The 24,501-nt window shown below is 48.0% G+C and overlaps 1 protein-coding gene and 1 pseudogene across 1 annotated transcript; one reads left to right on the top strand and one right to left on the bottom strand.

Moving 5' to 3' along the window:
• Positions 1–10,542: 10,542 nt before the first annotated feature.
• LOC123181277 (beta-amylase 1, chloroplastic-like) lies at positions 10,543–14,573 on the top strand (annotated as a pseudogene).
• Positions 14,574–20,277: 5,704 nt separating this feature from the next.
• LOC123044938 (60S ribosomal protein L21-1) lies at positions 20,278–21,992 on the bottom strand. The gene is made up of 2 exons (XM_044467820.1): positions 21,669–21,992; positions 20,278–20,775 (listed from the first exon to the last, which is right to left on the bottom strand). The coding sequence occupies exons 1-2, from the start codon at positions 21,903–21,905 to the stop codon at positions 20,518–20,520; spliced, it is 495 nt and encodes a 164-aa protein (XP_044323755.1). The 5' UTR covers positions 21,906–21,992; the 3' UTR covers positions 20,278–20,517.
• Between the last annotated feature and the right edge of the window lie 2,509 nt (positions 21,993–24,501).

The following is a 24,501-nucleotide window of genomic DNA, read 5'->3' as shown; positions in this document are numbered from 1 at the left end:
ACTTTTGCGCGCGCGTTGAGCCCCTTGTATTGTAATAGGGGTATAGCCATCAAACCTGTATTAATTACATATAGCTGAGTTGGACTCGTCTAGCCGTGTCCGTGGTCTTAACGACCTGTCAAATGCTTGAGTTGGTGAGGCCGTTTAGTGTGCGGCGGCCAAGGCGGCCGCACCGTGTTCGGCGCGCAAGGAGCACTCAATATTTCCATTTACTGTAATGATGCCGCGTGGACCAGGCATCTTGAGCTTGAGGGAAGCGTAATGCGGTATTGCGTTAAAGCGAGCGAAAGCTTCGCGTCCGAGTAGTGCTTGATAGCCACTTTGGAACGGAGCGAAGTGGAAAGTTAAATTTTCGCTGCGGAAGTTATCAGGGAAGTCGAATATAACCTCTAGTAGAAGGGAGCCCCTGCAGTGAGCTTCCGGGCCTGGCGTTACTCCTTTAAAGGTAGCATTGCTGCGGCAAATTTTTGTTGGGTCTATCCCCATTTTGCGGACTGTGTCCTGATATATCAGATTTAAACTGCTGCCGCCGTCCATCAGGACTCGGGTGAAGTGGTATCCGTCAATTATTGGATCTAATACCAAGGCAGCCCATCCTGCATGCCGGATACTTGCCAAGTAATCCCGATGGTCGAAGGTGATCGGTTGGGACGACCAGTGGCGGAGCTCTGCAGTGATAGGCCCTGGGGCATGCTCCTCTAAACGTGCCACTTTGTTTCTCCCTTTTATCACGTGTAACACGTTGACTGTTTTGACTTCTGGTGGGAATTTATTCTGTTCCCCTGTGCTTTGCTTGCGAGGCTAGTCCTCGTCTTCACTTGGTGTATCCTGCCCCTTGGGTTTGGCGTTGAGCTTGCCGGACTGTTTGAAGACCCAACATTCTCTGTGTGTATGATTTGCAGGTTTATCAGGGGTGCTATGGATCTGACATATTTGGTCCAGAATTTTGTTTAGGCTGGACAATTCGTCTCTGTTGCCTTTGGAGGGCGGCCTCTGCTGCCCTGGCCGAGAGCTTCTAAATTCGGCGTTTACCGTCGTGCTCTTCGGACTGTCTTCTTTATTATGGCGCTTATTCTTGTTGCGTCATGATTTCCCATTTCCATCTCTGACTTCGGATGTACTTGGGTCGCTGGTGCTGCACCGGGCTAACCAGTTGTCCTCGCCTGCACAAAAACGGGTCATGAGGCTTGTTAATGCTGCCATTGTTCTCGGCATTTCTTGACCGGGGTGTTTGGCAAGCCATTCGTCTCGAACGCTATGCTTGAAAGCTGCTAAGGCTTCGGCATCCGGACAGTCAACTATTTGGTTCTTTTTAGTGAGGAACCTGTTCCAAAGTTTTCGGGCTGACTCACCGGGCTGTTGAGTTATATGACTTAAATCGTCTGCATCCGGTGGTCGGACATATGTCCCTTGAAAATTTGCCCGAAAGGCGTCTTCGAGCTATTCCCAGCTTCCGATGGAGTTTTCGGGGAGGCTTTTAAGCCAGTGCTGAGCTGGCCCTTTGAGCTTGAGGGGTAAGTACTTGATGGTTTGGAGATCATCTCCTCGAGCCATATGGATGTGGAGGATGTAGTCCTCAATCCAGACCCTGTGTCTGTTGTTCCGTCGTACGCCTCGATGTTTACGGGTTTGAATCCCTCTGGAAATTCATGGTCCAGCACCTCATCGGTGAAACATAGAGGGTGTGCGGCACCCCTGTATTTGGGCGTACCATGGTGTTCGGATATTTGTTGTGTTGCATTGTATGTTGGAGCGCGCCTGCATGGTCCGTAGATGGATCTGGTTGCGCCGTCCTTTTGATGTGAGCCCTTACGCGGATCGCGTACTGGTTTATGTGTGGCGTCGTTTGCCGCTTTATGTTGGCTATGAGGTCGTCTATCCGACCGGATGGCCGTTTTCTTTTTTAATTGTGGAGGATCTAAGGCCTCCTCATCAAATTTAGGTAGCAAATTTTGCTTCGGATAGCTCTTGGTGTGGCGATTACTGTCGTACTTCGCTGCAGTGTTAAGTACTTCACTCCATTTGATTTTGAGTGTGTCTTGTGCAGCCTTGAGCCTTTGCTTCTATTTTTTCAGACTCCTCGCCGTGGCAACAAGCCTTTGGTGGGCATTATGTTGCTCCTGGCGCATGTCCGGTGTGATGTCGTCCGGACTGTTATCTTCGACGGGGTTGGGTTGTTCGGCTTGATTTCCGTGTTGCCGTGGTCGGGCAATGGTTCATCCTATTCTAACGCTGGGTCTATGTGATCGTTATTTCTGCCGAGGCGGGATTTGGAGCGGCGTTTACGCCGCCGCTTTGACTTCTTCTCGAGGGAACCACCCTTCGTTGTGTCCTTTCGTTCCTCGTCGTTATTTTCTTTGGGTGTGTCCACCATGTATACGTCATGTGACGAGGTGGGCGTCCAGTGCCCTATGGGCAGTGGTTCCTCTTTGCATCCCGCATCGTCGTCCATACCGTCAACGCCTTCGGAGTCGAAGCCAAGCATGTCGGTTAAGTCATCGACAGTGGCTACTAAGTGGGTGGTGGGTGGGCGGCGAATTTCTTCGTCATCCGCATCCCAATCCCGCCGGACATAGTTCGGCCAGGATCCTCCTGACAAGGAGAGAGACCTTAATGAGTTCAGTATGTTGCCGAAGGGCGAGTGCTGAAAAATATCCGTGGAGGTAAACTCCATGATCGGCGCCCAATCAGATTCGATAGGAACGGGCGCGGGCGGTTCGGAGTCCGTGGCCGGAGAAGGATCCGGCAGTTTGGCAACACGGCTCTCGTGAAGGGTAAGGTCGATATTCGGCTCGATCGCCACTGAGGATACGGCCTCCGTGACGGGGTCTATCCACCCGTCCATGGATGGCGCAACTGGCTCCGAATTGAGGCTCGGAGCAGCTGCCGGTGCGATCTCTCGAATACGGTCCGATGGTAGAGCTAAATCGTACTCATCGCGACAGCGTGGCGCACAAGGCAGGGGCTCGAATCCGTCGAAGATCAAGTCTCCGCAGATATCGGCCGTGTAATTTAAGCTTCCAAACCTGACCTGGTGGCCAGGGGCGTAACTTTCGATCTGCTCCAGATGGCCAAGCGAGTTGGCACGCAGTGCGAAGCCGCCGAACACAAAGATCTGCCCGAGGAGAAAAGTCTCCCCTTGGACTGCATCGCTATTGATGATAGTAGGAGCCATCAAGCCTAATGGCGACGACACAGAGGAACTCTCAATGAAAGCACCAATGTCGGTGTCAAAACCGGCGGATCTCGGGTAGGGGGTCCCGAACTGTGCGTCTAAGGCGGATGGTAACAGGAGGCAGGGAACACGATGTTTTACCTAGGTTCGGGCCCTCTTGATGGAGGTAAAACCCTACGTCCTGCTTAATTTATTCTTGATGATATGAGTATTACAAGAGTTGATCTACCATGAGATCGGAGAGGCTAAACCCTAGAAGGTAGCCTATGGTATGATTGTATGTTGTCCTACGGACTAAAACCCTCCGGTTTATATAGACACCGGAGGGGGCTAGGGTTACACAAGGTCGGTTACAAAGGAGGAGATATACATATCCGTATTGCCTAGCCTGCCTTCCACGCCAAGTAGAGTCCTATCCGGACACGAGACGAAGTCTTCAATCTTGTATCTTCATAGTCCAACAGTCCGGCCAAAGGATATAGTCCGGCTGTCCGGAGACCCCCTAATCCAGGACTCCCTCAACCATCATATTTGAGCACAACATTATTATGCATGGACCTTGACTATGTACGTCACCATGTGTCCAGATCTGGGATGCCGCGTGTACCAGATGAACGGCGCCGAGTTCGACCCCCGTGATGCTACGTGGGTGCCGAGGAACACTCTTGGAGAGTACTCGCTTTTCATCGGGGACAGCTACCCCATTGTGAAGCGGATGCCACCTTCCGTGCACGACACGGAAGGCATGCCGTTCATGAAGCATGGTTGTGTCTTCAGTGCGCACCGCCGGATGAACGACATGTTGGGACACGCTATCCCTGATTTATGCCGCTTCAGCTTGGATGAGTCTCCATCGTGTGGAACCGGACTAGAAAGCTGCGACAATGATTCCCGTTGCCCACCGCTATGGATCGTGCCATCCATGAAGAACACCTGGGGCTGGAACCTGGAGGAGGACATGTAGCCCATCTATAACGTGTAAGTGGAGTACGGTAATTGTGAATGGTAGCACTGTGAATATATGTAGACTAGTCATGCACAAATTTATCACATGAATTGGAGATGAACTTGTGTAGCATACTAGCATTTGTCCTTTAGAATTTATTACTAGTAAATGTGTTATGTGTACGTGCAACTTGTGTGGTTGTTGCACGGGCTCCAACACGCTCTTTGAGAAAAAAAGGTGCCACAGCTTTGGATATTCGTGACGTGGCGGCATCATACAGTAGCATCGTTCGCTATAGTTGTAGTACACTCCTACTAGGACGACAACTCCTATAAAACCTTGCGCTTGGCTCTTTGCCTCTTCGGGAGGCTCAACAGTTCGTACTCATGTGAACCTTGCACTTGGCTCTTCGCCTCTTCAGAAGGTCCAACAATGATGATACTACAGTACAATATGCTTCTGGTAATCTGACACCGATTGAATTGCTGCACGTCCACCGCGAGGGCGGGGGCGAGGGCGAGGGAGAGGGAGAGGAAGAGGGCATTGTAGTCAAAACCCTCTCCTCGTCCTACGAACCATCGCGCGCGTGGGCGAGGGAGAGGCGTAGTAAGCAAGCTTCTCCTCGTTCGGCGAGTTGACAGGACACATCAAAGCAGTACTAGTACTAGTAGTAGTTGTCCATACTGCGTCCTTTCCGATTAATATGGCTTAATTTGAAACGAGAAAAATACACTGGCGGTCAACGTATGTAACAATACGCTCTTTATGGTCACTATGTATAGTTTTGCGGCGATTATACAATCACTAGCTCATCGTAGAGCACCGTATTGCACCCTACTGACCGGCCACATAGTCGACGTGGCACTTTGTTGACGGGTTAAATTGTCACCTGGTTTCTGGGTCCCACCTGTCAGTTGGTAGAGCAAAGAAATCGGTTAAACAAAACTTTACGCAGGCACGACACGAGTCCAACCCTTGCGCGCGAACCGCCCTGGCTGTGTATGTGAGTGCATGCACGTGTCCTCCCTCGGTCTTCCAACAAAGAGTGTACATCGGCTATAAAACAAAGAGTGTAGTACATGATGTACATCTACACTTCCAATGCATTTAGCCTTTAATCTAAATCGATATTGATTGACTAATGCACCAACTTGTGATGTAGGTATAGGCTACATGTCTATCCTTAATTACAGCATGCAACGGCCTTCATTTAATCTTGTTATCTCAATTGTCGCATGCACACATAAGTCTGCTACTCTTGGGCGTTAATTATGCCCTGGTCAATGTGTAAATCTCTAAATGTACAGTCTTTCACAGACGTAGGGAGTAGGTTGAGCACTTGAGCGTGAGCGTGTGTGTTGCGTCGTGTGTTGTATGTCGCATGGGTGCGTGAGTGTTGTGTGCGTCCATGTGTACGTGTGAGTGTTGCATGTTGCATGCATGCATGCATGCATGGGGCTTACTCCCTCCCATTGACATGTTCATATTTCAAGCTTCCTCTGTTCCCTCCATATGGTGATACTCCCTATGTTCCCAAATAGTACGGAGTAAAAGCCTTCCTCTGTTCCCAAATACGGAGTATTTGTCTTTCTACAGATTTCAACAAGTGAATAGGTACAGAGCAAAATGAGTAAAGTGAGCATAGAGGCATAGGGATACTATAGAAAGGAAGTCCTCGGGATCCATTATTCCCCATCTCGGTCAGAGAGAACTATTCAACTAGTCTTCACAGTGAAGTGACAATACACGCTGCAGCAGATGGGACATGTAATTAATAAGCTGAACCAGCATGTTGGTGTTACTAAATCAGCCTTACCCAGTACTGCCATCTCTTCTTCCTCCTCCTCTCTTCTTCTTCCTCCTCTCTTCCCCATCGTAGGCCGCACACCATTTACCCCCGCTCACTGCTCGCCCGCCCGCGCCATCTTCCTTGGTAGCTCGCGTGTACCATATCTCCCCGCTCACTACTCGACCACACAAGGAGAAGCTTCTTCGCTCGCCCACCCAAATCCACTTCCCCGCTGGCTCGTAGGCATCGAAAACCCCAATGGCAGAACCGACTGACACGCAGAGCCGCGATTGGAATTCCCTCCCCGATGTTCTCTTGGAGCAGATCTGTAGTCGTATGGACCTACTCAGCACCGTCTGTCTGGCCGCATGCTCGGTGTCTTTGTACCATCTACTGGTCTGCAACCGGCCGGCTCTTTTCAAGACACGCTGCTTGCTGATGCCCGATCCTCGCAAGTGGCCCAGACACCGACTTGACGATCCTACGGAGGTTGTCGTGGTGCCCCTCGACATGCTACCACTACCCGTCCACCTGTCCTTTATGCGCGGCCACTACTGGGCGAGCATGAAGGCCAACTGGATCGTCCTCATCCACCACACCGGTCTACTCGTCTGCAACCGGCCGGCTCTTTTCAAGACACGCTGCTTGCTGATGCCCGATCCTCGCAGGTGGCCAAGACACCGACTTGACGATCCTACGGAGGTTGCCGTGGTGCCCCTCGACATGCTACCACTACCCGTTCACCTATCCTTCATGCGCGGCCACTACTGGGCGAGCATGAAGGCCAACTGTATCGTCCTCATCCACCACACCGGTAGTCCGTGGCGTCTCGTGGATATCTACACCCACTACTAGAAAAAGGGTTGTTAGTGGCGCACCTATTTTCTCTACTAATGGCACACTACAGGTGCGCCACTAGCACCACGCCATTAGATTTTTTACTAATGGCGCACCACCGGTGCGCCATTAGTATAGCCCATGTTGCGCCATTAATATCTGGTATACTAATGGCGCACCACGCAGGAGTGCGCCATTAGTAGCAATTTTTTAAAAAAATCAAATTTTGTTATTTTTTTTCTTAATCTCGGGTCACTATGGCTTAATCTCGGGTCAAATCACACTCTGTGGTCAAACTTCCTGGAAGGTCACCCGTCCTCACACTACTCCAGCCCGAGCACGCTTAACTTCGTAGTTCTATCCAACCCCAGCACCACCTCACTTCACACGCACTTGTTGATATATGTATCATATCAATCCTATTAAACCTTGCTGATGTCTAGGACTTAGTTCATGAGTATGATGAAATTTTGAAAAAATATTTCAAACTTTCCGGTCATATTACGTATCATATTTTGAAAAATAATTCAAATTTTTTTTCGAAACCATTTTTTTCTGTTACTAGTGGCGCACCTAGCATACGGTGCGCCACTAGTAAGTTTGAATTTTTTTGAATTTTTTTGCCTCCGGATCTTAAAAGCCCCGTAACTTTTTTTCTGTTAGGTTTTTGGGGATTTTGAAAATGTTTAATGGGGTTCCCCCAATTAAATTTGGATGTAACTTTCGAGTAGATGATTTTTCATATAGAAAACTTTTTAATCTGAGTTCGTATGCAAAAGTTATGCCCATTTTACAAATTCCAGAGAGATTTTGCAAATAAAGTCGAAATTCATATTTGTAAATTTTCCCAACAACTAGACCACATATCACATGGGAAACTTATTTTATTTTATTTTTTTACATTTCCATCAATTTCTTTTATTTTTTTAAACTAAAAAGGCGGTCCACGGGGGGAGGGGGTGCATTCAGTGGAAGTTTTGGGCCAAGTTAGTAATGGCGCACAGTGGGAGTGGTGCGTCATTACTAGTTAAACTAGTAATGGCGCACCACACCCACGGTGCGTCATTACTAGTTAAACTAGTAATGGCGCATCACACCCACGGTGCGCCATTACTAGTTTTGAAAAAAAAAAATTCTGAATTTTTTTTTGAGAAAAACTTAGTAATGGCGCACCAGTTGACAGTGCGTCATTACTAGTTTTAACTAGTAATGGCGCACTGTCCACTGATGCGCCATTACTAGTTTTGAAAAAAAAAATTGAAAAAAATTTACTAGTGACGCACCGTGGATGTGGTGCGCCATTACTAGTTTAACTAGTAATGACGCACTATCCACTGGTGCGCCATTACTAGTTTTGAAAAAAAAATGAAAAAAAATGTTACTAATGGGGCACCGTGGATGTGGTGCGCCATTAGTATTTGGACACTAATGGCGCACCTACACATGGTGCGCCATTAGTATATACTAATGGCGCACCACATGTCTGGTGCGCTATTAGTGGCCATATCATCTATAGCCTTTTTCCTAGTAATGACCCAGCGAGAGATCACCCTTCCATCGTTGGATACCGTCACCATCGAGCCTCGCGGCCCGCCGGACACTCCTGCCTACTACGCACGAGAGGCGTCAAGCTTTTGGCTCGACCTCTGTTTGCAGAAAGTTGTAATCTGCGAAGTGCCCACACCATCAGAAGACTACATGGATTACAAGCTCATTGTCTTGTTCAACATGGGATTAGTCTATCTGGAATCCGGTCGCCATACATGGTTATGGCTCATCATCAATCCTGTTGAGGCAACATTTCTGTCTAATGCTATAGTGCATGATGGCATCGTTTACGCGGTCGACGCATAGATTGGAATGATAACCATTTCCTCATCGAGAATTATCCTGCACGGTCAGGTTAGCAGTAACAAACAAATTTTCAACAGTGCACTTCTTTACCCAAATTTGCTTCTTGGGTGAACCTGTCATGCAGTTGGTTCCAACATATCGAGCAAAAACCTTACCATTCTGTTGTTTTAAGAATTTGTAATTTGAGTCATTTGACTCGTCAGTATCAACAGAAATGGGCAAAAGATAACCAATTAGAGTTTCAGGTTCGAGGGTTTTACTCTTTGCACGAATCCAAGTAGTACGAGGATACTGTTCAGGAGTCCAATAGGATCTATCCACATTAAGTTTCTTTTCGAAACCTAATCCTTCCTTCTAGGGATTTTTTTGAAGTATGGACTTCTTGAGCACATCACATAAGGTTTGATGCCCTTTTAGGCTTCTTAGCATTACAGTCTCAAGCAAGCCCTTTAACCTGCAATTTTCTTCAGTGATAGCAGCAAAATCCTCGGAAGAGGGGTTAGTATTACCAACTTCAGTAGTAGCAAAATTTTCTATGACAACATTAGTGGTTTCAGCATGAGAATCAGCATTGCTAAATTCTAGGCATTTTAAGCAAGGAGGTGCAAAACCATCAGGAAGTTGAACAGATTGCTCGGCGAAGAGAGAAGCTTTTTCTAACACCATCTCATTATGAGATTCTTTCAGTGACACGAGTTCTTTATTCTATTAAGGAGTTCATCTGATAAACTCTCATAGTCAACTGTAAGTGAATCATATCGATTGGTAAGATCATCAATAGTTGGTGAAAGAGGATCCTGCTCTTCGACCAACTTTTGATTCTTCTCCATCTCTTCGACCAGTAATCCTTCGGTTTTCCTGAGATTTCTCTCGAGCATTTCAAGTTTATCATGTTGAGATTTAGCGATCTCGACCAGCTTGGCATAAGATATATATTCAGGAGAATATTCGGTCATGGATCTTTGGTGTTTTGCGGATACTTGATCCTTTGATGATTTTGCCATGAGATAGAAGGCGACTGGTTCATCATTTCTTGAATCATCATTACGTGAAGCATCACCATCAGTATCTGATTCTCTGAAGTTTTTTGTTGTGATTGTATATGTTTACATCTAATTATAGATATGTTGAAATTGTTATTAATCCACATGTGCATGTTAAATGAATCCGACACAAACAATTGATGCATCGAGTTCGATGATGGACTCATGCAGCGTTATATGTGACACATTTAGAAGTTCGATATGTCTGATATGATGGAGGGCGCTGGAATATTCAAATGTTTGATGTGTGTGATTTGATGGAGGCGTTGGAATAGACGTAATCATAGTGCAAATAACATAGGTGATAACATGCATGTCACATAAGCAAAAAAGATGATGTGGCTAGTAATTAAAGAGGAGAGAGACAAATAAAGTAACATAATATGTTACCATCACATTGCGCTTCCTAATTCAAAATGACTCTATAAAGTAATAAATGAATATATCTATGTTACCACACCTATGACACTACTCACTATGGAGGTGACAACATAGGCTGGTAACAAATGCACGTTACTACTCTAAGTTACTCCCCACTATGACCAGCCTAAACGGGCAGATAAAGGCAGACCACACACTTCAATAATAAAAACTAAAAAAAGACCCAACCGTTGGCTGGCCAACCACAAGCCACGTGTCAGCCTCCCCCTACCTTCTGTGCGCGCCATTTTTTGCTTTCCCCTGCTCCCTTGCTCTTCTCAAATTAAACCTCTCATCTGCGATCCTCTCCTCGTCGAGATCTCCGCCCATTGAATAAATAATAAATTTTATTACTATTTTAGATATATTCCTGGTCTCCGACCTCCCAATAATCCCAATCTTTCCCTGCCCAAAACAAAAGCCTCACCGATCCATCCAAAAAAATCCACAAACACATTCTTAACAGGAGAGATTAACAATGGCCTTCAACTTGGCACAGAGCGTTGTGGCAGCAGCCACCTTCGCTCCATCCACCGCGCGTCGTGTGGCCGCCCCTGCCTCGGTCGCCGCATAGAGGAATGCGTCAAAGATGCCGAGCATGAGGTTGCAGAGGCGGGAGGCTTGCAAGCCGTCGGTGGCATTGTCGAGGTCGGCGATGTCGATGGCGTGCCGGGCTCACAGGTCAAAGGCAAGGAGGTCCAGGGAGCCGGTGTTTGTGATGATGCCGCTGGACACCGTCAACAAGTGCGGGAGCGGGCTGAACCGGAGGAAGGCCATGGTCGCCAGCCTCACGGTGCTCAAGAGCGTGGGCATGGAGGGCATCATGGTGGACGTGTGGTGGGGCACCGTGGAGAGTGAGGACCCCGACAAGTACAACTTCGCCGGGTTGTTGGCGCGGCCGGATGCCAAAACCCTAAACCCTAGCTTGCCCTAGCTGCTACCTCTCTCTTTGTGTGTGTGTGTGACCTTGATTTAGCCTAAGCCAGAAGAAGGAGGAAGAAGACATGGGGCACAAAGAGAACACAACGAGGTTTGTCGGCGCACGAACTCCACCGCCGCCACGAACGACATTTTCTATTTTTCCTTGAGCACGAACTCAGCTCGTACCTGTTACAACGTCTAGGGGGGTCTTATAACCTGGGCCACGTCTGGGCGCGCACCCCTCGTCCCCGCCCACGTCGAGCGCCTGGCCCGGCCCGCTCTCCATGGACCCGACGCGCCTGACACGCACAGCTCGCGCCCATACACGCGCTGGACGCGTCTGACACGGCGCTGCGGCTTATTTCCCCAACACTTCACCCCCTAAGCCGCGGCTCAGAGGAGGCCGTCGTCCTCGACGCCGGCGTCCGCCATCAGTGCTCGCTCTGCTAACGGCGCCTTCTGCAGCTGAGGGCAGTCACGCTTGAAATGACCGCACTCACCGCACTTGTAGCAGCGGTCGCGTCGGTTCCCGCTTCCGCCCGACGCCATGTTGTTGTCGTCGTCGTCGTCGTCCCGAGCACCGCCTACTACCGCTCTCGCGCCCGCCATTGCGCCGCCATGTACATCAGCTCGTCGTCCGCCCGTTCGCCGCCTGCTTGTCTGCGTCGTCGCAATCGCTCGTCGAAGACTTTCAGACGACCCAGCGCCTCCTCGAACGCCATGGTGGAGACATCACAGAACTGCTCGATTCTGGCCATTACCGCATACAGGCGGTCCGGCACGGAGTCGAGGAGTTTCTTCACCAACGCGGCGTCGTCCAGCGTTGACCCGAGCCCCGCGAAGCGCGCCCCATGCCATCGAGCTTCCCAGCAAATGAGTCCGGCGTATCGGCCTCCGTCATGCGCAGCAACTCGAACTCTCCGTGGAGAGTGCCCAGCCGCGCCACCCGGACTCGATCCGCGCCGACGAACATCGTCTTGAGGCTGCTCCACACCTCCGTCGCTGTCTTCTTGGACGCCACCTGCAACAGGAGATCCTCCGCGAGCGGCCCCAGCAATTATGCTCGTGTTAGCTTGTCCTTCTTGACCATCACCGCCGCCGTCGCGTCCTCCGGTAGCACCACCTCCTCCCACAGCCCGGCAGCGTCCAGGTTGGCCTCGACCTTGATCGCCCACGTGATGTAGTTGTCACCAGTGAGCATCAGGACCGGCGCCGGCAACGAGCTCCCCGTCCTGTCGCCGTACGGCATGATCGACATTGCCGGCGATCGCCTCCCGCAACGTGGCTCTGATGCCAATTGTTGGCGCAGCCGGACGCCAAAACCCTAAACCCGAGCTTGCCCTAGCTGCTCTCTCTCTCTCTGTGTGTGTGTGTGTGTGTGTGTGTGACCTTGATTTAGCCCAAGCCAGAAGGAGGAGGAAGAAGACACGGGGCACAAAGAGAACACAGCGAGGTTTGCCGGCGCACGAACACCACCGCCGTCACAAATGGCGTTTTCTGTTTTTCCCTGAGCACGGAATCAGCCCGCACCTGTTACAACGTCTAGGGGGGTCTTATACCCTGGGCCACGTCTGGGCGCGCACCCCACGTCCCCGCACACGCCGAGCGCCTGGTCTGGCCCGCTCTGCCCGCACCCAATATGCACGCACACGTCCTGGTCGCGGCGAGCCCGCCCTGGGCCAACTCCACGCACCCCTTATTCTCGCCAACAGAGCGCGCACACACGCACGTCTACGGTGTACTTCTGCACAGGCAACCCCGTGCACCACACACACGCACACACACGCCGTGGACCCAACACGCCCAGTTCGCGCCCATACACGCGTTGGACGCGTCCGACACGGCGCAACGGCTTATTTGCCCAACACGGGTACATGGAGTCATGCAAATGGCGCGCAAGACTGGGCTCAAGGTGCAGGCCGTCATGTCCTTCCACCAGTGCGGCGGCAACGTTGGCGACTCCGTCAAGTACGTCCCCCGCCATCTAATTACATCCATGTCATTGCCTCCCTTTTTTCTGTCCTTCCGTCGGCCAACTGGATCATATGCCGATTGCGTCCCGTGCAGCATCCCGCTGCCCAGGTGGGTAACGAAGGAGATGGACAAGGACCAGGACCTCGCCTACACCGACCAATGGGGACGCCGTAACTACGAGTACGTCTCGCTCGGCTGCGACGCCATGCCCGTCCTCAAGGGCCGCACCCCCGTCCAATGCTACAGCGACTTCATGCGCGCCTTCCGTGACCATTTTGCTGACTTCCTCTGCAACACTATCGCCGTACGTCGCACATCCCTAGCCGCGCGCCTTCTCATAAACTAACTTGGCCTCTGTGTTTGATTGTTGCGGTAGCTAGTTGATTTGCCTTGCATGCGTGCTGGAAATCCAAGTCGGCCTGGGCCCGCCGGCGAGCTGCGTTTTCCTTCTTACCCGGAGAGCAACGGTACCGGGAGGTTCCCCGGCATCGGCGCTTCGAATGCTACGACAGGGTACTTACTGCATGCACAAGTCCAGAATATTTTAAGATGATTGACTGCATGTATATTTCTCAAATTATCAAAGATAAAGTTAAAAAATGATTCATTGTATATATATTTTTTTGTCATCTCTAAATTACATGCAAGATCAAAACTTAAGACTATCTTATCAACTATTGTACGTGCCCTTAGCAGCCTGATGGCAGCAGCCGAGGCGGCGGGCAAGCCGGAGTGCGGTTTCACCGGGCCAACGGACGCCGGTGACTACCTCAGCTGGCCGGAGGACACGCTCTTCTTCCGTCAGGATGGCGGCGGCTGGGACAGCCAGTACGGTCACTTCTTCATGTCCTGGTACCCGCAGATGCTCCAGGACCACGGCGACCGCGTGCTGTCGGGCGCGACGTCCGTGTTCGCCAGCACGCCGGGCGTACACCTCTCCGCCAAGGTGGCCGGCATCCACTGGCACTACGGCACCAGATCCCAAGCGCCGGAGTTCACCGCGGGGGTACTACAACACCAGGCACCACGACGGGTACCAGCCCATCGCGCGCATGCTGGCCCGCCACGGCGCGGTGCTCAACTTCACCTGCGTGGAGATGCGCGACCACGAGCAGCCCCAGGACGCGCAGTGCATGCCCGAGGGCCTCGTGCGACAGGTCGCCGCGGCCTCCCGCGGCGCCGGCATCGGCCTGGCCGGCGAGAACGCGCTGCCCCGGTACGACGACACGGCGCACGACCAGGTGGTGGGCACCGCCGTGGAGCGCGCCGAGGAGGACCGGATGGTGGCCTTCACGTACCTCCGCATGGGCCCCGACCTGTTCCAGCCCGACAACTGGCGGATGTCCAAGTCCGGGTCGTGCAGGGAGGCCGCCGAGCGGGCGGCGCACGGCGTCGCCCACGCCACGGGCTCGCTCGTGCACGAGGCCGCCGCCGCGCTACGGTGCTGATGGCAGATGAAAGCCGTACGTTGTGTAGTTTGTGGGAGGTTTCGGCTTGTTCGTTTTGCCAGGAGGGGGCGAACGCTCGGAGAACCAGAGCATTCTCCCATTGTTCGTAGAAAAGATTGTGATTGAGCCGGAGGGAGGGGAGGGCATAGTTGTCACGTTTCACGCCCTGAAGCTGGTGCTTGATGCATTGGACGACTCGGGGTTGTTCGGGAATATATCGATTGCCATTTCCAGCCAAAACTTTGCACAGTTTTTTTTTTGTAGGGAAAACTTTGCAGAGTTTGTTTGCGTTCTTGCCCTCTGAATCACTGATTCTTTGGTTTTTCTTCTCCTACCTGCGTTTGCTTCTTTACGGCGTGTCTAGTTGTCTGCAACTTTGTTAAATAAGTTCTCAAATTTAAAAATGTTCACAAACTTTAAAATGATTGTTAACTTCAAAAGTATCCATGAATGTAATAAATATTAATGAATCTGAAAACATTGTGAATTTTATTTATTCATTGCTTTTCAATGTTCACAAATTAAATAACGCTCATGATTTAAAATGTTTAAAAATAAATAAAAAAGAGAACAGGAAATAAAACTAAACAGGAACAAAACACAACCTTACAGGCCCTCAGCGACCCCACAACCCCGAAGCATTAGAACGCTTCAAACTATAGATAAATTCTTTATCATGTGACGGTGGCCAATTTGAATCCGAGTGTGTTTTTAAGACCAACTTCACCATAAGCATTACTTGTGATACGTGCTCTTACAACCAACTTTGTTATTGCCTCCTCGCCGAAGGTTTCCACGAAGAGAAGGGGATGGTCTTGCCCCTCAACGGGGTGTGTGAAACTTAACGTTGATGCTTCTTTTGACCATAACTTTTTTTTTTTGACGAAAAACAGCATTGTGCTGATTTCATTCATTAAGATAGGATGAGACACCCCAAGAAATACAGGTCAAGGTTCAGGACGGCTGAAGGCCAGAAAGGGGAAGGAAAAGCTATACAAATGTACACTAGAAAAAGAAAGAAAGAAAGAAAGAAATTATCTCGCGCCTGTCCATTGTGCTCCTTTGAATCCAGCGATTCTCCAAGAATTCAGCTCATTGATAATGTTCTCAGCGACCTTCAGGAAGTGGTTTGCCTTGTTGTTGAATATGCGGCTGTTTCTTTCTTTCCAAACCTGCCAGGACACCGTCATTATAAGTGATGATAGGTCCTTTTTCCTGCCTGTACCATCCAGAGCCTTTAACCACCAGTCCAATATAGAGCCAGTATGAGCAATAGGTAAGAGGTTGAATGGAAAATTATATATTGCCAGGCAATAGCCCCAAATACCAGCCGTGAAGGGGCAACTAGATACAAGGTGCAGACCATCCTCCCACCCTAAGTGGCATAATTGACAGATCGGGTTGTGAGGCCAACCTCGCTTCGCAAGGTTGTCCGCAGTCAAACATTTGCCCTGTACAAAGAGCCAACTGAAGAATCTTATTCTTGGTGGAACCTTGATATGCCAAATGATCTCAGGAAGAGGAGAATCAATCCTGCCCCAGAATTGACATGGGTAAGCTGACTTAGCATTATATCTTCCATCCGCTGACCATTTCCAAATGAACTCATCCTCCAGGTTGGAGAAAGTGACCACACTGGATCTGTGCCAGAAGTCAATGTATTCGCGCAACACCTCGGTGCCCGGGTTGCGCTTGAGAAGAGTGACCCATTTTCTATTGGTGAGTCCTTCAGCCAACGATATTCTTCTGTTTTTGCTATGCTTGAAAAGGTTAGGAAACGAAACAGCTGGAATCTCACCGTTGAGCCAGTGATCGTGCCAAAAGGATATCTTAATACCACTACCAATTTTGATGGAGGTACAAGCAATGAAAAGAGCCTTAACGTGCTTGTCAACAGGGAGCTGCAGACCTTGCCATGGTTTATCCGGATCTGTGATGCTTTGCCAAAGCCAGCGTACTTTAAGCGCCCGCCCCTGAGCTTGAAGGTCATGGATGCCAAGCCCGCCTACAGAGATGGGTGAGCACACCTGGGTCCAGCGGACAAGGCACTTGCCACCGCAGACAGCATCAGAGCCAGACCATAAAAAAGCACGACGTAGCTTATCGATTTGCTTGATGACCCATTTCGGTTGATGAACAGCCAGAAGCATGAAAATTGGCATTGCCGAAAGTACAAACCTCACGAGTACCATTCTTCCAGTGGAGGAGATCCACCTAGCCTTCCAACCCGCAATCTTCTTAATTAACTTGTCAAGCAGGTCTTGGAAGTCAATGAGCTTCAACCGCCTATCAGATAGAGGCATCCCAAGGTAAGTGCAGGGGAAGCTAGCCAACTGGCATCCAAGAGCCAGCTGCAGGGGAGTAAGGTCAAGGTCGTCACACCGAATAGGAAGGATCTTGCTTTTAGCCAGGTTAGTGATGAGACCGGTTGCTTCACCAAAAAGCTTCAGCACTTCAGTTACAACCCCAAAATCATGCATCTCAGGCTTGAGGAAAATGATGACATCGTCTGCGTAAATAGATGCACGGTGTTTAACAAGTTGGTTACCCAGAGGGGATAGGATGTTGTTCCTTTGTGCTTTGTCCATCAACCTGCCAAGGCAGTCCACCACAAGCACAAAGAGCAGCGGGGAGAGGGGATCTCCTTGCCTGAGGCCCTTACGATGGAGGATTTGTTGAGTGCATTTGGAGTTGACTAATATTCTTGTGGAAGCAGAGAAAAAGAGGGCCGATATCCATCCTCTCCACTTCGGCCCAAAACCCAGACCTTGCAGTAGCTTAAGCAGAAACTCCCATGAAACTGAATCAAAGGCTTTGGTTATATCCAACTTAAGCATAACAGAGGGGATTTTTTTCTGTCTTAGGGTCTTAGCCATTGCCTGAACATAGACAAAATTATCATGTATGCTTCGCCCTTTAATGAATGCATTCTGACATGGGGAGGTTAGCTTGTTCATCCATGGTTGTAGTCTGGCAGCCATCATCTTGGCAATTAATTTTGCGAAGAAGTGGATTAGGCTAATGGGCCTAAAATCTTGAGGCCTAACAGCACCCTGGTGCTTTGGAAGCAACGCAATAACAGCACTATTAAGCAGAAATAAGTTTTGCGTGTTCAGCCCTTGGAAGTGTCTCAAAGCAGCAATCAAGTCATATTTGACAGTATCCCAACAGGTGCGAAAGAAGAGGCCAGTGTAACCATCAGGACCAGGGGCCTTCTCTGGGTGCATATCAAAAATAGCCTTTTTGATTTCCTCCTCCGAAAATGCAAGGTCAAGGGAAGCTAGATCACAGGTAGGGAGGTCAAGAGCTTCGAGGTTTAAAGAAGAGTTCCTGGGTTGATAAGTGCCAAGAAGATCATTAAAATGTTGCCAGATATGCTCCTCTTTGTTTTGCTGGTCAGTATATTCGGTGTCTTGAACTAAGATAGAAGTAATGAAATTTTTCCTTCTTCTAGCAGTGGCCTTCAAGTGAAAAAACCGAGAGTTGCAGTCTCCCTCCTTGAGCCTGAGAAATCTGGAACGTTGACGAAACATACATCTGTCCAAGGCAGCAAAGCCGAGGCTCATCATCTTTAACTTGCCTCTGAAAGTGTGCTCTTCGGGGGTGAGCATCCTGTTATCTCTAGCAATATCCAGCTGTAAGATAAGTTCGTGGACAATTCTGGTCCTTAACTGAATATCACTTAGCAGAGAGGAAGCCCAAGACTTGAGCTTCTTGGCAGTGAAGGACAATTTGTTATGCAAATTGGTGTACGGATTGCTCGACTTAGTAGCCCTATCCCAAGCTGCAGTAACAACTTCATTGAACCCCTCTAGCCGTACCCACATATTTTCAAACATGAATCTTCTCTGTGGCTTGAACAGAGCATTACTTGAAAGCAGGAGTGGACAATGATCTGAATCAGCGGAGGAAAGGCCTTGTAACAGAGCATTGGGGAAAAGTTCATTCCAAGGTTGATTATAAAGAACCCTGTCGAGCCTGACCAGGATAGTGTGCAGTTGCTCATTGCTCCAAGTATATCTCCTACCATGCAAATACATGTCCTTGAGCTCCAACCGGTTCATAAAGTTTCTGAATGCATTGATCAACCCTCTATTGATATTACCATTGCTTTTGTCAGCAGCAGCAGCAATCAAGTTGAAATCGCCCACTAAAATCAGAGGATCGGGGGAGTTCATGCATAACAGTTGTAAGTCATTAAGAAAAGAAATCTTCTCATTGTGAGGCTGTGGACCATACACATTAATCAGTTGCCAAGAGTCACTAGTAATCTTATTTGAGCACTTGAGGGAAATGAAATTTCTGGGGGTATGCTGGGGGCGGCCTTAAGGGACGATAAAGGAAGGTTCGTCGCTGGGGAAAATGGTAAGATTGACTGGTGTGCGGATGTACTGATGGTTGAAGCTCTGGCCCTAAAATTTGGCATATTACTGGCGCAGAGGACAGGATGCAACCGTATTATTATAAACTCGGATAATACAGAGGTGATCGACATCATGGAGGAAGGAGGACGATCTTCGGGAGCAGCAGCGGCTATTTTTTATGATTGTTTCCATTTAGCTTGTGATTTTCTAATTTTTAAATTTGAGCATTGTAACAGAGAAGTAAATAAAGCCGTTCATGAACTGGCCAAAATGGCTAAATTTTCTTTCATTTCTGAATGGTTTAAAGAGCAAATAGTGATATTGTACCAATTCCGATAAACGATGTAAGGGTTATCTCTAATGAATAAAACGTGTCTTTCTTTCCAAAAAAAAAGCATTAATACCCAAGGGCGTCCCCTACTTGTAGGCCCTATTCTTTTGTAAAGAATTTTTCATCCATTTGAGCACGAACAATAACCTATTTAAAGGGAAATAATCGGCAACTACTAAATGGTAGATATAGCATCTCAAACAATTTAACGATAATGTTTTGCATGGCAAACAATTCAACAAGTCACACAATTTAAACAAAGTTAGTAAATGAATGAATCAATTGTCATGGCACGCATTGGTGTCGGAAGGCATCCATTTCAATCCATGTCAGCCGACATGATTCTAGACTCCTTGGTGATCCTTCGAACCATGCAGGAGAGCAGCATGTGATCATTATAGTACAAGGTTCCGACCGACTTGAAATAAGAAAACAACAACAAAACAGCTAGAACACAAAAAAAAAAACTAAATAGATAGTGATTCAAGGCATTTGGCACCAGCCTTGAACCAGTCTAAAGTTGTGCGTTTGATAAGATAAGCAAGCGGTCAACCGAAGAATACTTGAGTTGACCCTCCACTTTCCTCACCCTCCATCTACCCTGAATTGATTATTGAGAGCTCGAGTCATCTTTTTTCCTTTATGCAAGATTGGGGTTCTTTGAGCGATACAACTTGATCATTCCATCTACTTGTTCCGTTCAACTTCATCCAACAATGAGTCCTTGCGCTCTTTGTTCTACTATAAATAATTTCACTGCCAAGCTCAACTAGCAAATGAATTACTTGTCAACATAAAGGAAGTGCAAAACATCTCATGGTGAAGTTCCAACAAGCGGACAAGTGTGAAACGAGGGACAAATGGGTATGTTCAAATTGTCCAGACAAACACCCTAATAGCAACAAATTCGTCTGCCACAGCGGTGTACTGTTATAGAGCAGCGACAAGCCAACTCAAGAACTTTGACTGCTCTCAGTTGCCAATCCACATCAAACAATGAGAATCATCATGGAACAAGCAAGCGGAGAAGCAATCCCCCAAGCTATGGCGTGCAAACAAGATGTAGATCAAGCAAGTACGTAATATACAAAATGCACTGAGAAGTAATTGAATCGATTGGGTCAAAGTTCAAAAGACAAACAGCAAGCTGCAGCAGCTCTGCAGTACCAAGGCTGTAGAGGCAAAGAGAACCTTCGGAGGTAAGCAATGTAACTACATAGTTCAAAAGAGCACATCATCATTCTTAAGGAAATAGCACAGTATAGCATTTCTGCAAAACTCATGATAGCAACCTACACCGAAAATCTTCTTGACATGAATAAAGACCCAACCCAGACTACTGCTCAGAGAGCAAATCCAACCCATAAGAGCACCATAGATTTGAACTGGTTGTGCAGGCAGATAACCCAAACACCCTAGTAACCACCCTTGAGATCATTGACCACATCGTACGGAATGGGAGTGACGGTCTCGATTGTGGTACCCTCAACCATGAACCCAGGTTTAGGGCCGAGCGGCTGCCTCTTGGTGCTGATGACCTCACCACGTGCCTTGGCTTCCTCCTTGAGCTGGTCATTCTTCACTTTCCTCAGGCGGAACTCCTCCGCACACCTGGATGGCTGCACATGCTCAACACGGACATGGATCCTTTTCCTGATAATGCGGTTTCCAACCTGGACAATGTAAACAGGATTGTGATTGTAAATATATTAGTCCTGAACTTGAGTCTACATGAAATTTTACGATAAAATAGTATGTTCCACTAGAGCACAATACAGCCATATAACCTGAGGTGTAGTTCAAAGAAAACAAAGGGCAAAACATACATATCTTAACACTAACAACAGAATGGATCTTATCTACTTCAGAAAAGAGATAACATGCTAGTATACAGGGCCACAGCAGAATGGATTACTATGATCTTTGTTGGGCAGAAATCCTAGGGGACTGTTTGCTCAGCAAAGCAGTAATCTTCAATATGCCATAATTGTAAATGCACTCAACACTTTATCAGTCTCTAATCACACAACAATCAATAGACGAAACTAATAGAATTGTAAAGCTGGGACAGTCCAAATTTAGTATTCCATGCAATGGAAGCAGCTAAAACCATTTGAGGGAACATGTGTGTACAACAAACACTGAACAACTTCAGCTTCAACCCTCCTCGCCTTAGCTACCATTTGTTCCCATACTGATGACAAAACAACATCTTGGATTACTACAACCATAATGAATCTTCAGAGCATATAAAACATGATAACGTTGGATGACTGCAGCCGCACAAGCATTAACCCACACTATCGCCATTAAATCCTCTGTATGCGACACCTACCAAGCAGGCAGATCTAAGAATGTCAAGCCTTCCAACAAGAGGCTGTAAAAGCCCATTACAGCTACTAAATAAACAGAATCGCAATTGCAAACAACAATCAGTTGAACAAATCCTACAAATGGGAGCCTGCCACGACGGCGGCATCACTGTGAAGCAAGTACCTCAGGGACGCAGATCGACAGAATCTGTGCCAGCACAGCCGCGAGGGAAGAAAACGGGATCGATATATACCTGCTTGTTGATCTCGACGCCGATGGCGCGCTTGGTGACGTTCCACACGCGTCCGGTGCGGCCGTGGTAGAACTTGTGCGGCATACCCTTGTGCACGGCGCCGTTCACCTTGACATCGACGTACTCGCCGACCTTGTAGGTGCGCAGGTAGGTGGTGAGCGGGATGTAACCCTTCTTCCGGAACGGGCGCGCGAACAGGTCGCGCGTCCGCGACCGCAGACCGTGGCCCGCCGGCATCCTGCTCCTCCTGCTTTGCTTCGCGGGGCGGCGGCGGGAGAAGGGTGGTTGGTGTGGGGGGACTAGGGTTTGCGAGGGTTTGGAGATGGTTCTATTTTATAGCTCTGTGGTGGGGGGTCCGAGTGGTGTTGGGCTGAACTTTTTATGACGGAGTTTCGGCCCATTGCAGATGTAGGACGATGAGACTTTGGTGGAATTGATACCCCTAAATAAATGGTGGAATTAATACTTCTAAAAAAAAATGGTGGAACTGATTATTCTCAAAAAAATGGTGGAATTGATTTTTCAACTCCCCGCAAAATAAAATTAGTGCTCTAGTGTATAAGCTTATTTCCGGCGATGTGCATTCAGTGGGAGGAGACGTTCCCGTCGACGACGAGGTGCCTACGGCGACTTCGTAAATTTCAAGATGATATGTCGGCTCAGTCCTTCGGAGATGCTCATAGAGGTAGGGTATGCGTGTGTGCATTCATATGGGTGGGTGTATGCGCGTGTATATGAGCGCTTGCGTCTGTACGGTGTTCAATAAAAAACACGTGCACTTAAAATCATGGTGAACATAGATCGAATTAAGGTAAAGAAAAGCTTGAGCGGCTGGAAAACATTTTTTGGGTTTCCATATGACAATCCTACGTTATTACTAGTAACTAGTAGAATGCACATGCGTTGCCACGAGCAGTTTAAATTTTTTACTAGTTGCATATATAAACATAATGATCATGTTCTGCTGAAAAGAATATCTGAGGTTTATGGATATATAAGATATTCCACATTAGAATTAAGGTCAAAATTTCTCAACACATCAAACTATGGGTAAGTGCGTGAGTAAATGAACCTGAGTGAGTGGAATAAGGAAGGATCAAATAAATGGACAGATGAATCGTGCACATATCGTTCATGAGTTCTTCTCAAGTTGAAAATGGAACCCAGTAATACACACTGCATTGCCCTACGGTAACCCATGGGCCTTCTTTCCCGCTAGTGTTGAGGAACCGCATTTGGCCATTTCTTTCGCCACCGGCCTCAACATCACCCTTGACATCTCTCCGCAAGCTCTGAAACCATGTCCACCATGTTTCACTTCATCTTACATTACTACTCAGGTAACATAAGTAGTAATGTTCAACCATGCATATCGGTAAAATACAACCAATATTTACACGACAAAAATTGTTTTGCTGAGCAACTTATATGCTTTCCTTTTCGAAACCAATTAATTAATCTGCCATGTTGATCGACGCCTTTGCTCCATACACAAATTATAGTCATTCTGTTCTCAAAAGGAGAACTGCACAGATAAAAGTGATATATAATTCAGTCGGCTACAACGTGATGAACCATCCTCAGATGTACATGTGAAAGATAATGGTGCAAAACAGAAGCATGACTGAAACATGTTGGTGCTTCTACTAACTTTGATTGGTGCTTAACGATGGGCAAATTCCGACGAGGCAGGCTGTTGAACGTGACATATTTGTACATATCTCCCAATTGTTCTCTCTCTTATCTCTAGTCATGCATATTTTAACTTCTAGAGATTTGGTAGGGATAGTTGGTTTGTCACGCAAGACATCTCATGTATATATTGTAAATGACTTAGATGAATACAATTGAGTTGCATCTAATATCCTTTCTACATGGTATCAGTTTCCTTCGCGATCTCATCGCTTCTGCCCTAGGTCGCCACCATGCCTCCTAAGCCACCACCACCGCCTCCATCTCTACCCTTGGATGTCGTCTCTTCCTTCCCAAGCCATTGTTGCCCCTTCTCTTCCACCCCTAGTCGCAGCCGCCGTCGCTTTTGTCCCGTCATAAGCCACCGCCGCCCTACCCACCCCTCTCATCATCATAGTTGTATCACGCTCCTTCCTCTCTGATGAGAGTTCCTTTGCCGCGCCCACCTTCTCCTCCTCCCATCTCAAGGACCTACCCATCGAGGATCATGTCGCGGTGTCCTTGACCTCGACTCTCCCTCCTGCAACGCATGGCTTACCTACTCCGCACTTCTATCCCGCTCTTACTGAAGGAAATATGCCCTAGAGGCAATAATAAAGTTGTTATTTTATATTCCCTTATATCATGATAAATGTTTATTATTCATACTAGAATTGTATTAACCGGAAACTTGATACATGTGTGGATACATAGACAAAACACGGTGTCCCTAGTAAGCCTCTACTAGACTAGCTCGTTAATCAAAGATGGTTAAGTTTCCTAACCATAGACATGTGTTGTCATTTGGTGAACGGGATCACATCATTAGGAGAATGATGTGACGGACAAGACCCATCCATTAGCTTAGCATATTGATCGTTCAGTTTTATTGCTATTGCTTTCTTCATGTCAAATACATATTCCTTTGACTATGAGATTATGCAACTCCCGGATACCGGAGGAATACCTTGTGTGCTATCAAACATCACAACGTAACTGGGTGATTATAAAGATGCTCTACAGGTATCTCCGAAGGTGTTTGTTGGGTTGGCATAGATCGAGATTAGGATTTGTCACTCCGAGTATCGGAGAGGTATCTCTGGGCCCTCTCGATAATGCACATCATAATAAGCCTTGCAAGTAATGTGACTAATGAGTTAGT

This window comes from Triticum aestivum, chromosome 1A, assembly GCF_018294505.1.
Source record: "Triticum aestivum cultivar Chinese Spring chromosome 1A, IWGSC CS RefSeq v2.1, whole genome shotgun sequence".
In the NCBI taxonomy this organism is placed as follows: Eukaryota; Viridiplantae; Streptophyta; class Magnoliopsida; order Poales; family Poaceae; genus Triticum; species Triticum aestivum.
The sequence above is the reverse complement of the archived record's forward strand: the minus strand, read 5'-3'. Positions and strand labels throughout refer to the sequence as shown.